Source organism: Mustela nivalis (assembly GCF_964662115.1).
Source record: "Mustela nivalis genome assembly, chromosome: 1".
In the NCBI taxonomy this organism is placed as follows: domain Eukaryota; kingdom Metazoa; phylum Chordata; class Mammalia; order Carnivora; family Mustelidae; genus Mustela; species Mustela nivalis.
In genome coordinates, this window is record NC_139020.1 from 73,833,126 (window position 1) to 73,847,046 (window position 13,921).

General features: G+C 38.0%; 1 protein-coding gene across 12 annotated transcripts in view; it reads right to left on the reverse strand.

Annotated features, from left to right (window-relative positions):
- Positions 1-8,631, reverse strand: part of HLTF (helicase like transcription factor) — a 54,587-nt gene extending 45,956 nt beyond the window's left edge. For 4 of the 12 annotated variants that reach the window (XM_082749805.1, XM_082749803.1, XM_082749808.1 and 1 more), the window contains exons 1-2: positions 8,389-8,628; positions 7,046-7,253 (exon numbers count right to left, since the gene is read on the reverse strand). In XM_082749805.1, coding sequence (XP_082605931.1) covers positions 7,046-7,253; positions 8,389-8,408 — 228 coding nt within the window. In that variant the 5' untranslated portion in view covers positions 8,409-8,628. Of the gene's footprint in view, positions 1-7,045; positions 7,254-8,388 lie in introns of all 12 variants that reach the window. The other 8 variants (XM_082749812.1, XM_082749806.1, XM_082749802.1 and 5 more) reach the window with 5 other exon arrangements.
- Between the last annotated feature and the right edge of the window lie 5,290 nt (positions 8,632-13,921).

Below are 13,921 nucleotides of genomic sequence, written 5' to 3' on the forward strand. Positions count from 1 at the left end.
AACTAAAAGAGATCTACACCCAGACACAGCATAATTAAGCTGTGGTAAAAAATGCTGAAAGCAACAAAAGGAGAAACGCCTTATTTATAGGGGGATCCTCAATAAGGTTAAATATCTGATTTCTCATTAGAAAGCATAGAGGCCAGAAGACAGTGCAATAACTTTTCAAAGTGCTTCCAAAAAAACTAAAGCCAAGAACTGTATATCCAGTAAAACCACCCTTCAAAGGTATAGGAGAAATTAAAGACATACCAGTTAAACAAAAACTGAGAAATCACCACCAGCAGACCTGTCCTATAAGAAATATTAGAGACCTACATCTGAAATCAAAGGACTAGACAATAACTTGAATCTACGCAAAGAAGTAAGGAAAAGTAATTAGGTAAATATAAACAGTGTAATTTCTTTTGGTTATTAACTTTTTTCTCCTACCTGATTTAAAAGTGCATAAAACAATCATAAATCCATGTTGATGAGCATTCACTGTATATAATCTGTATGTTAACAGCACAAAGGAATGGGGGATGAGGGAAATAGAGCTATCTATAAGCAAAATTTTTGTATGCTATTAAAATTAAATGGGCACTAATCCAAACTAGATTTTTATGAATTAAGATATTAACTGTAATTTCCCAGAGCAGCAAATAAGGAAACAACTCAAAATATATAGCCAAAGAAACGAGGAAATTAAAATGGCACACAGAGAATGTTAACACAAAAGATGGCAGTAATGCAGGCTAGACAGAGAGGTCACATATTGTATGGCTCAATTTATATGCATTGCATACAGTAGGCACATCCATAGAAGTAGAAAATAAATTAGTAGATACCAGAGACTGAGGAGAGAGAATAATGGCGAATGATTTCTAATGCATACAGGGTTCTTTCTGGAGTGATGAAACATTCTGGAACCAGACAGCGGGGACAGTTACATAACCTTGTGTATAAAAACCACTCAAATCTATGTACATTTAAAAAATGGTGAATATTGGTAGGGGTGCCTGGGTAGCTCAGTGGGTTAAGCCTCTGCCTTCAGCTCAGGTCATGATCCCAGGGTCCTAAGATTGAGCCCCGCATCGGGTTCTCCGCTCAGCGGGGAGCCTGCTTCCCCCTCTCCCTCTTCCTACCTCTCTGCCTACTTGTAATCTCTCTGTCTCTGTCAAATAAATAAATAATTTAAAAAAAAAAAAATGGTGAATATTGAGACACCTGGGTCACTCAGTTGGTTAAGCGCCTGCCTTCAGGTCAGGTCACTATCCCAGCATCCTGGGATCAAATCCTGCATCATGCTCCTTGTTGAACAAGGAGCCTGCTTCTCCCTCTGACTGCCCTTCTCTCTGACAAATAAAATCTTTAAAAAAATAAAAATGGTGAATTTTATGGTAGTGTTTATCACTTTTTTAATTGTCTGAAAAAGACAAGGGAATGCTGCTTCAAACCACCACCAAGATCTGTCTACTGATTTTTCACTATAGCCTGACCAATCAGATTATCAGATACTCCTTCTCTAGTCCTTTGGAGATATTCATAAGGCATAGCTCTATCCTCTCCCAGTCCCATCCTCTCTGCCAATGCCTGCAAGCCTGATATTTTTTTACACAAAATTATGCAAATCCCAGGAAATATACAACCTCAAAAAGGCAAAAAGAAAACAACCAATATATTTTAGATTTTATCTCAAACAAGAAAATTAGGTAAGTTTCTTTTATTGTAATAAATTATCACTTATTAAAATTAGGTAACTGTCACTTACTACAGACGTAAGTAATTACTGATAGTAGACAGTAGATAGATAGTAGAAAGTAATTAATGATAGTAGAATTTAAAATAGAATACATATAGGCCAAAATGCTAGAGACAACAAAAACAAAGAAAACAAGACCTGAGCACCAAGACAAAAAAGGACATATTAAAAAAAAAAAGATTAAAAACAATAAAAAGAGAATTATGACTACTTATAACAGTATTTTTAGAATAGGAAAAAAATCATCTATTTTATTATAAAATACTTTGATGTGTCAAGAAATAAATTTAACCATAAACTTTAAAAAGCACGTTAAAAAAAAAAATTAGCAATTCCTGGGGCACCTGGATTGCTGAGTCAGTTAAGCCTTAGACACTGACTCTTCAGCTTAGGTCATGATCTCAGGGAGATCCAGCACCACACAAGGCTCCACACTCAGCAGGGAGTCTGCTTCTGTCCCTAGCTCTCCCCCTGTGCAAGTGCAGTTGGAGGCACTTGCACGCACGTGCGGCTTTCTCTCTAAAACAAATAAATAGGCTAAATCGGTTAACCATCTGCCCTCAGCTCAGATCATAATCCAGGGGTCCTGGGAATGAGCCCCACATCAGGCCCCCAGGATTCTTACTCAGCGGACAGTCTGCATTTCCTTTTCCCTCTGTCCTTCTCCACCCCTCCCCAACTGAAGCTCTTTCTCTCTCAACTAAATACAATAAATAAAATCTTTAAAAATAAAATAAATAATCTTAAAAAATAGCAATGCCAACTTTTTGTATCAAAACTTAGGAGATACAACTAATATAGTACTTTGAAGAATGTTTAAAAGATTAAAAGCTATTTTTTTTTAAGATTTTAATTTGACAGATAGAGATCACAAGTAGGCAGTGAGGCAGGCAGACAGAGAGGAGGAGGCAGGCTCCAAGCTGACCAGAGAGCCCGATGTGGGCTTGACTCCAGGATCCTGAGATCATGACCTGAGCCGGAAGCAGAGGCTTTAACCCACTGAGCCACCCAGGTGCCCCAAAAAGCTATCATTATTTTTTAAAAATATTTTATTTATTTATTTGACAGAGACACAGCAAGAGAGGAAACACAAACAGGGGGAGTGGGAGAGGAATAAGCAGGCTTCTCACTGAGCAGGGAGCCCCATGCAGGGCTCCATCCCGGAACCCTGGGATCAGGACCTGAGCTGAAGGCAGATGCTTAATGACTGAGCCACCCAGACGACCCTAAAAACTATTATTAGTAAGGTTAAAATGAAACATTCAAATCGAAAACCTAAAAATAAAATAAAATAAACTTCAGGAAAATAAGATAACAGATACAAAACAGAAGGAATGAAGAAAAATAACAACCATTAAGAAAAATCCAAGAAAGGTTGTTTGAAAAGATGAAACTTAAATCTCTACCAAAACTAACTGATAAAAACTAGACACAAATGTATAGCACAAAGAATGAACACAGTCAAAATATTACTAAGCACAACTCTGCAACAAGAAGTATGAAAATTTAGATGATTTTCTTTAAAAATTTAAATTGCCAAAATTGACTATTTGAATTATGCTGAGTTTGAATGAAATGAGAATTAAAAAGTACATAATGTATGATTTAATGCATATAAATCTCTAGAACAGCCTAAATTAACTATGAGCAACAGAAATTAGGTTGTAGTTGTAGGGCAGGTAGAGCAGAAATGAACAAGAAAATACAACCAAACTTTTAGGGGTGATAGAAATAATCTACATCTTGCCTAGAGTGGTGATTATCATGTATTTATCTTTCTCAAAACTCATGGAATCATTTACTTGAAAATATGCATATATTCTCATGTAAATCCCATCTCAATAAAACTGCAAAAAGTTGAAAATAATAATTATGCAAAGTTAAATACCTCAATTTTTATTATATTCTCACAATAGTGATCAATCCCAAAATGACCCATCAATAAGGAAACTAAAAATATGATATAGATTTGTACTGACATGAAAAGATAGTCCTAATATTCTACCAGGAGAAAAAAGGGTGATCACTATAACATACTAATAACGATCATATTTTTTAACACATAATATGATTTCAATTTACACGCATATGTTCATAGAGTGAAGTGTGAAAAAATAAAATGAATAAGTTATGGTCCGGGATGATAAACTACAGGGAGATTTAGTGTTTTTTCTTTTAGCCATTTAAAAATAATGAATATGTATTACTTATAAAATAAATAATACATACTTTAAAAATAAAAAAACTTAAGTGATGATTACTTTTAATGGGTTCAATATTTTTATTAGCTTATTAATATCATGGAAATTATTCTAACTCAACAAATAGTAAATGTTCTAAAATCAGAAACCATAATCCAGTATTTCACAATGGCTTAAAATAATTTAGAAAACAATCAAAGTTTTGAAAAAATAGCACAAATCAGAAATAGGCAAGCTCAAAGATTGATATGAGAACTAAAGAAGAGATGGACAGGGATGCCTGGGTTCCTCAGTCAGTTGAGCGTCTGCCTTTGGCTCACGTTATGATCCCAGGGTCCTGGGATTGAGTCCCACATCAGGCTCCCTGCTCTGTGAGAAGTCTGCTTCTCCCACTGCCTGCAGCTTCCCTTACTTATGCAGGCGCGCTCTCTCTGACAAATAAATAAAATATTTAAAAAGAAAAAAAGAGATGGATAGGACATTGGAACTGATAGATTTCAGGAAAAAATTAGAAATGAAAAACTATTTCAGAATTAAAAACTAGAAGGAACACAAAGTGCACAGACCTTGCGGATAACTATATGGTAAGGGAAATAAATGATGAAAAATTAAAAAGTGAAGAAGTTTGACAGAAAGGAATTCAGAGGGCAAAAGATATGAACAGACACTTCTCCAAAGAAGACATACAAATGGCTAAGAGACACATGAAAAAATGTTCATCATCATTAGCCATCGGGGAGATTCAAATAAAAACCACATTGAGATACCATCTTACACTAGTCAGAATGGCCAAAATTAACAAGACAAGAAAGGACAATTGTTGCAGAGGATGTGGAGAAAGGGGAACCCTCTTACACTGGTGGTGGGAATGCAAGTTGGTGCAGCCACTTTGGAAAACAGTGTGGAGATTCCTTAAGAAATTAAAAATACAGCTACCCTATGACCCTGCAATTGCACTACTGGGTATTTACCCCAAAGTACAGATGTAGTGAAAAGAAGGGCCCCAATATTCATAGCAGCAATGGCCACAATCCCCAAACTGCCAAAAGAGCCAAGATGCCCTTCAACAGATGAATGGATAAAGAAGATATGGTCCATATGTACAATGGAATATTACGCCTCCATCAGAAAGAATACCCAACTTTTGTGTATCAACATGGATGGGACTGGAGGAGATTATGCTGAATGAAGTAAGACAAGCAGTGAGAGTCAATTATCATATAGCTTCACTTAGTTGTGGAGCATAAGAAATAACATGGAGGACAGTAGGAGAAGGAAAGGAAAAGTGAATTGGAAGAAATCAGAAGGGGAGACAAACCATGAGAAACCGTGGATTCTGAGAAACAAGCTAAGGGTTTTGGAGGGGAGGGAAGTGGAGGATTAGATGAGCCTAGTGGTGGGTATTAAGGAGGGCACCTGTTGCATGGAGCACTGGGTGTGGTGCATAAACAATGAATCTTGGAACACTGAAAAAACAAAATTAAATTTTAAAAATGTTAATATAATTTAAATTTTTTATAAAAAGGATTTCAGAGACAGCAATAGACATATACACGGACACAGATATATGCAGAGGAGATCTAATACATAGATGGTAGAATGGAGTCCCTGAAAAACAAACCAAACACTTAAAGCTATAAATAAAGAAAAAATAACTGGAACAGAAAAAAATGAAGTTACAGGGCAATCATAAGACCTTTCAAGATAAGAAAAAATACCCTTTAGTTATGGAGGCAAAAATACCCAATTCACTTATATGGGAGAGAAATCATATTGTCATCAGAATTCTAACCAACATTTTATGCAACATCAAAATATCACATAGCAAAAAATGGGTCAAGGACTTTGTATTTAGCCAAACTGCCCGTTAATATAAATATCACAATTAGAAACACAGAAAAACTTAGGAAATCGTGTTCTTTCCTAAGAAATTTCCTAGCAACACATTTCAAACAATTACAAAATATTCTAAGAAGCTCCAATATAAAGAAAATATAGGAGGTGTGCCAGGTGAGGTGGCTCAGTCAGTTGTCTCTAAGGGTCATGAGATCCAGCCCCTTGTGGGGCTCCACACTTGAGCCTGCATAAGATTCTCTCTTCCTCTCCTGACCCTCCCCGCACATGCTCTAGCTTGCTCTCTCTCAAAGAAAAAAGAACTATAAAAAGACATTTTTAAATAATCAAGAAAACTGATTATTAGTTATTAGATGTAATAAGGAATTACTAATATTAAGTATGAAAATAACAAAGTTTGAATTTTTTTACAGAGACATACTGAATTATATGAATGTGAACTGATACAGTAGAGATTTTTTGTCCTAAAGGACAAAAGAAAAAGTGATGAAAGAAACGTGAGAAAAATTTGTTATATTTGGGTATATGTATTTGGGTATATGGGAGTTTGTTATACTATTCTACTCTTATGCATGCTTAAAATATTTCGTAATAAAAAAGAAAACTAGTGACACATCATCCAAATAACGCAAAAACATCCACATAACCATAACAAAGACAACTTCTCACCAGCTATGAAATCATGTACTATCTCTATCTCTCACACATACACACAATGCAAAAAGAGAAACAGTAAGATAGACATAGGGAGAAAAATTAGGAGACAGGTAGTCTTACTACAGAAAGGGGAAAAAAGGACCTAAAAATAGACAATTCCCTTATCTAGCAGGAATTAATCTTCCTAAATTAAAAACACTGAAGTAGAGAAATGCGGTAAGGAACAGAAGGGGAGAAAGCAAAGAACTGACTTGGAAGTTACTCTACAAATGTACCCCAAGTATCTGCTTTCTGGGCCAGTCATCTAACCCTCCGAAGTTTTAGTTCTTCAGTTATAAAAACGGGATAACAGATGTTCTATCTACCTTTGAGTCATTACAGCTATCAAATGAAACCATACTGGAAAAAGTGCCCTGTGTATTACAAGCAGAATATAAATGCAAAAGAAAATTAGTCATTAAATATTTGTTATCTCTTAACCAGATACATTCTAATTAAAGTAAAATAAGTAGTAATTGTACATATCACCTTCAAATTCTTTTCTAGGTTAATAAGATAAATATATTTCAACTTAATATGTAATACTCACTACTCCTGTGTAATAGCGTAGTCCAACTACATGACCTCTCAAAGTTCCAAATAAAACTGAATCTAGCTCTTCATCACTAGTTAGGAAGTCATCTGGAGGTATAATATCTTGGAATTCAAAACGGGGAAAGAAAGTTGGATATGAGAGGCGTGGAAAATTTCCATGGGTTCCGTATTGGACAGTCTGCAAGTACTTCCAAACAGGATCTCTATTAAAAAAGAAAAAGCACAAGAAAATGATACACCATTTAACCAAAGACCATGTTATATACACAGGCCAAAATGTTTTCTCTTTTTATTTCGACATGTTAAATCTTTAGAGGGAACTGTTATATAAAAAGATCGACAGAGTGCTACTATGGGTAAAGCAGGTATTGGAGTGAGTGGGGAAGGTCTCCAGGAACCCTACCTGCTCCCTAATGCCTCCTCTACCCACTGAGTACTCAAAATGAAAACTCCAACAAGGGCTCACAAATCTTTTTCCTAGTGATGATAACCTATTTAAACTAAAATGTATATGATGTCTGTAATTCTAATCACACACCATATTTCAATAAAAATCGAACTAGAAAGGACTTGCAAATATGGAACTATTATTATATGTGAAGCCATCTATACGGTTACAGATAATATGCCCAGCATCCACTATTTTAATTCTCTCCAAACAGAACCCTTATTCAGGCATCCAAATCATACCTTCATGGGAAGATGACCTCAAGCCTTCCATTCCCATTGGTTTAAGGGTACCCTCAATCCTTTCATGGATAACTGTTCCAGGAAGAGGCGTGTGCACCAATTTGGGAAATGAAAAATAAGGGGAAGTCCATTGAGGGGCTTCCTGAAACTTTCCTAAAAACAGACGGAAGCTATTTCCCCGCGTTTTCCTTGTACGCTCCGCATACCTCTGGCTCCATTGCAAATACATATTTCCAGGTATGTACATGCACATAAATTCTAAGCTACCTGGGGACAAGGGCTCTCTTAATTGGTCCTTTATTCTGAGCACACCGTCTAGCGCACATTGAGCATCTAACGGGTGCTCACTGAATAAAGCTCAGATCAGGACCCATGTTAAAGAGCGGAGCTTTGAATCCCGGGCCCCCCAGAATCCCCCCATAACCCCTGATATGCCCAAGCCCTGGCATGAGGCTCGTCTGAGGAGCCTCCCCTCCCCAGCTAAGGCAATGCATTTATTTCTCCGGCGGTGATATGAGCCACCAGCAAGACGAATATAAGCTGCACCGGGAACGCGAGAACTCGAAGGGAACGCAGGGAAGGTCAGGTTCATTTGGGGACGCCAACAGGCCGTTACCCCCTGCGCCCCACCCCCTTCGCCCCCTTCACCTCTTGAACATCCAGGACATGGCGCTGAGCGGGTAACGAACGGAACGCTTGGGCGCCCCAGATAGCTCTCGAGCCGCCTCAATACGCCTCCCTCCAGGCCCCACAGCCGAGAAGCTGAGGATAGGTTCCGAGCGCCGAAGGAAAAGCGCTCTGGTGGAAGTGAGACGCCGCGAATCTAGTCAGACGTCGACGCCGTCGCCTTCTAGCAACAATCTAAGAGACCAGTGACGCTTTGTGACTGACACTGGCAAACTCCAATCGCGAGGAGAGGGCCTACGGAAATAAACCAATCAGAGCATGGAAGGGAGGGCAACTCCGCCCCACGCAGGGATTCAAAGACTGTAGGGGGTCCCGGCTGCAGGGGCGGTTCCATCCGGGTTCTTCCCCGCCCCCGAGGCGAGCGCGCGGGAAAGCCACGCGGCCCTAGGAGTCAGAGTGGCGTGCGGGCGGTGTCTGCGTTTTCGGTTTGATTCCCAGCTTCAAACGCAGCAGAATGACCCTCCTTTTCCATTGTTTGTCTCAGACCCATTCTTCAGGCCTGACCTCATCCTGCCTCATCCTTACCTCATCTCATGTGACCTGTACCAGGATTTTGCACTGAATAAGCTCCGCGATTTTATGAGCCCTGGAGCGACCAGCGAGATACTTTATTTCATTTCCTGGGGTGAACCTCGGGTGATTGCCCTCAAACTATTCATTTTAAGTGTCACTAGCGAATCTATGAGACACAACGAATTCAGGAGACTTTAATTGGAATTTAGATTTACAGGGTCCCCCCCCTCCCGCTTCCATTTTCGTTTTTAAGGAAAAATTCATTTCTAGCAGTTGTTGATAGCTGGGAGTGATGAGCAGGGCCGGGTACACCTGAGGCACGTGGCTGCCCATGTGAATAGGTGGAAAGAAGCTTGTTTTCCTTCAGGAACCATAAGAGGAACGGAGCTACACAGTTGGCTTTTGAGTCAGAGGAGAATCAGAAAATGTACTTTGGGGGGTTGGCTAGCGGGCTGACTGCAACCAAGAGGCTGGCAAGGCTGAGCTCTGCAGCTTGGGAGCCCAGAACAAGCTAATTCGGCTGACCTTTAAAATGGTGCAGCAGCAGCACCACAGTAAGAAGCTGGTGCTGGTTTTGAACAGCACTTAGGCCCTGTGTAACTGTCAAAGAAGAATGAAAAGATCAAAGAGGAAATGTATCTGTGAATGTGGTCAATATTGGCACTTGCCCTTCATAGAGTGGTGCTTTTTACACTTCCTTCAGCAGAGTATGAAGAGTAGTCAATAAGATAGCTTTTTGAAGAGGCATTTGTTCATTTTCTTAAGCTATCATCTGTGAGCATGAACTAGCAATGGAAAGAGAAATTGAATTTGCAGCAATTTATTCATTTCACTAAACAGAAGGAAGATGATGAAGAAGATGAAAACAGTGGCATTTCAAATAATATTAATTTACTTTCTTCTGGAACAATTAGATAAATGGCAATATAGTTCAGTTTTTGGTGTGCCAAAATCTAAGTAAGATTTTGGAAAATATGCCAGAAAGCACCCAGACTGAAAATGTTGTATGTGTAAAATCAATGAAGAAGCCATGATCATTAGACTGAAAGACAAAATTGCTAATATGAAAAGAGAGGTAAACCCAACTCCTTAAGATCTGTAATTACCGCCCCATTGTTAAAGAATGCAGATTAAGGTAAAAAAAAAGTGCCATTTAAAGTCAACTTTTTTGACATTAAAGTCAACAATTTTAGTGTCTTACATTGTTTTACATTTCAGATTTAGCAGCTGAACAGTCTTTCACTTAGTCATGGCACAAAGGGGATGGTGGTGAATGTAAGAGCCGGATTCCATAGAAATTTAGGGTCTATGATAGAGTTTGTATTTTATTTTAAATGTAGTAGACCCTCAATTGTTTTCAGCAAGAGAATAACACTGTGCGTTAGGCTTTAAAGAATCCATTCTGGCAGCCATGTGGAGATTATAGGGAAAAAACAGAAGTAGGCTGCTTAGTAGATAATTAGGAAACAATTGTGTCCAGCTAAGAGATAATGGTAGCTTGGAAAAGGGAGATGATGAAGCTAGAGAACCAACACAGTGTGCTGATGGATTTGGTATGGATGCTGAGGAAGGGGAAGGAATAAAAAATTCCTCCAGCCGCTCACTTTCCAGTCACAAACACACTTTCTCATCATTACCCGTTTATGCACATTAATCATGTCACTCTCCTGTTTGATGCTGTGAGCTTGAAATCAAAGAATGGCAGGTGTGACTCTTTATAATCTGTCCCCTACCTCCCACTCCTATCACTTCCCAACCCAGCCTGCCTATAAAAGCCTTCACTAACTTCTCTAAAAATTATATTTAGATATAATATAATATTTTCATAAAGACCCACAAGGCCATTCTCACACCCCACAAAATTAATGATAAATTGATCTTTGGTATCTTCTAATAACATAATCAAATTTTCACAATTGTATACAAAAATTTTTTTAAAAAATAATTTAACAGAATGGAATTTTGAAACCCTTGGCAAAGAAAACAAGAATCTGAATTTCCAAAAGGCCGACTGTAATACAAAATATTCCAAGTTATGTCCTAATAGGTTTGGAAGAATATATGATGTTGTGTGTTTGCTTGTTTGCTTGTTTTATTCACCTGTAAGGAGATAAAGACAAAGTTCAGTGGAAGAGGAGAATTTTCAGGAATAACATAGTAGAGTTCACAGAGTAAATCTTTCTTAAGTGGATCTCAGGGAAAGAGCCTGAATGCCATCACCCTAGACCACAAAGGGAAGGATAATAGCCCAGTAATTTCTGGGGATCCCATTAAAAAAAAGACAGCTATGCTTCATTTTCCAGAGTGTAGCCTCAAGGTTCTGCAAATCTTAAGAGTCTTAAGAGATCAGAAATGTGCCAGGGCAATAAAGGAGTAAAAGCTAATAAGGTGGCTCTGTTAAGGAGCTCAAGGGCAGCCTTTCAAAAGCTTTTCATAATTCCCAGTGAGCCTCCAGCACTGTGAAGGTTCAGTAGTTGGTACCTGCTGAAGGTGAATGGAGCCCAAACATAGCCTATAGGGTAAGAGAAAGGAGAATGATTCTGAAACCTGTATCTAATTGACTTTAAATCTTAAAATGCCTGAGCAACCTGGAAGTGACTAAATTAAGTTACCTCCCATTAGGAAAACTGAAGGTATAAGATAAATTAAATTCAATAAAAAAATACAAAATTTCATCTTTGTAAATGGAGTCAGTGATTAAAATTAATACATACTACATATCCATACACATACACCTCTCAGTGACTTTACATTTATATAGTTATAGCAGATACCTCTAGCTGGTTGACTTAGGAGGTTTTCATTTTCTTCTTTTTACTTACATGCATGTAAAATTTTCTGTTTTGAACATGTATTGCTTTTCTGTAACAAGAAAATAATGAAAGATATAAAGTATAATAAAAAATATGAAGTTTTCCAAGTTTTTTTTTTTAAGATTTTATTTATTTATTTGACGGACAGAGATCACAAGTAGGCAGAGAGGCAGGCAGAGAGAGGGGGGGAAGCAAGCTCCCTGCTTAGGAGAGAGCCCGATGCAGAACTTGATCCCAGGACCCTGAGATCATGACCTGAGCCGAAGACAGAGGCTTAACCACTGAGCCACCCAGGTGCCCCTCAAGTTTGTTTTTAATTAATGTTAACCTTAAAGAAAAGTTGCAAAATTACTACAGAATGTTCCCTCACATCTCTTACCCTATTTCTTTTAACATACACAATCACAGTACAATTATCAAAATCAAAAAACATTGGTACAATACTATTTCTAACTTTTTTTTTTAAATAAGAAGACAGAGGAAATGATGGAAGATAAAATCTTTTGTAACTTAGCTATTTACAATGGAATTTTCTCAGATTTAATCAGGACCACAACAGATTCTGAGGCAGATTTCTGGGTACAACAGCTGGTAGGGCAGAGGAAGTAATATATAATGAATACCAAGTAAAAGTCTTAATAATATGATGAATATCAAGTGCCTGCCTTTAAATAATAAATGCTTATTGCCATTACTATTATTGTAATAGAATTATTATCTAATTTTCTCTAGCACTTAACAAGAAGTACAGTTGACTGAAGCTTATTTCCTGGTGCTCAGCAGCTGAGTTATTCCCAAATACCAGAATAACACTGTTTCTAGAAGCCAGTCATTTTCTCAGGTGTGTGTCCTTGATCATACTGAATTGTTTCATCAAGAACCAGAAGACACTCTGATGCCAACTCCCATTCTGAGAAATCTGTGGTGTTCCAGATAACAAAGGACTTTCCCAGGAGATACCAGTTTCCTCCTCCTTTAGACCTTGACTCACTAAGTGCTCCTACTCAACAGAAGACCAGAATTTGCTAAAGAATCAGGGAATCTATCCCTTGGGATCTATCCCTTCCTTTGTGTCCTACATAGGACACTTTCCCGAACTTCAGGAAAGCACAATTCCGAGCCATGGAATTATTTAGTGTTCTTGTCACCATGGCCATGGTTAAAGATCTTATTTTATTTTTTAAAAGATTTTATTTATTAATTTGACAGAGAGAGAGAGAGACAGGGAGAGAGGGAACACAAGCAGGGAGAGTGTGAGAGGGAGAAGCAGGGCTTTGGGCTGAGAAGGGAGCCTGATGCAGGGCTCCATCCCAGGATCCTGGTATCATGACTTGAGCTGAAGGCAGATGCTTAACAACTGTGCCACGTAGGTGCCCTGAAAGCACTTATTTTAATAATACTACAAGAATTAGTGAATGTTTTTCTGTCTTCTTTATAGCTAAAAAATTAAAAGACCAAAACTTCAGCTCTAAATATACTTTGGAAATTTTCAAAAACACTTTTTATAAATGTGAGAAATTTCACTGTATTAGCCAATCAGTTTAAATCATCAGTCATAGGGCACCTGGGTGGCTCAGTGGGTTAAGCCACTGCCTTTGGCTTGGGTCATGATCTCAGGGTCCTGGGATGGAGCCCTGCATCCGGGCTCTCTGCTCAGCAGGGAGCCTGCTTCCCTCTCTCTCTCTCTCTGCCTGCCTCTCTGTCTACTTGTGATCTCTCTCTGTCAAATAAATAAATAAAATCTTTTTAATCAATCAATCCATCAATCATCAGTCATCATCATAATTTACCAAACTACTGCATCCTACAACCACAGGACTATGGTTTGTTAACCCAGAATTAAGGCTTAACTTGCCATTTCCAAAAGTCCTTTAAAACTGCAAAATGTCAAACACATTTCTCAAATTTAAAGAAAAAGTATTTGAAAAGATTTTGAGAGGAATTTAATCTCCTGACCTAACAGAATTAGAAATTCCAAAAGATTCAAGTTCATAAACATGAAATTTTAGGGACAAAATATATTAATATCCTGCTTGAACTGCTAATTTTGTAGTATTTACAAATAAAATTTCCATTTCTCAAATATTTTTAGATAAGATATTGGGTCAAAAAGAAAGTCAGATGTAACCCTAGGTGAACAGGTAGCACCCTTAGGAACTGGGTGTTTG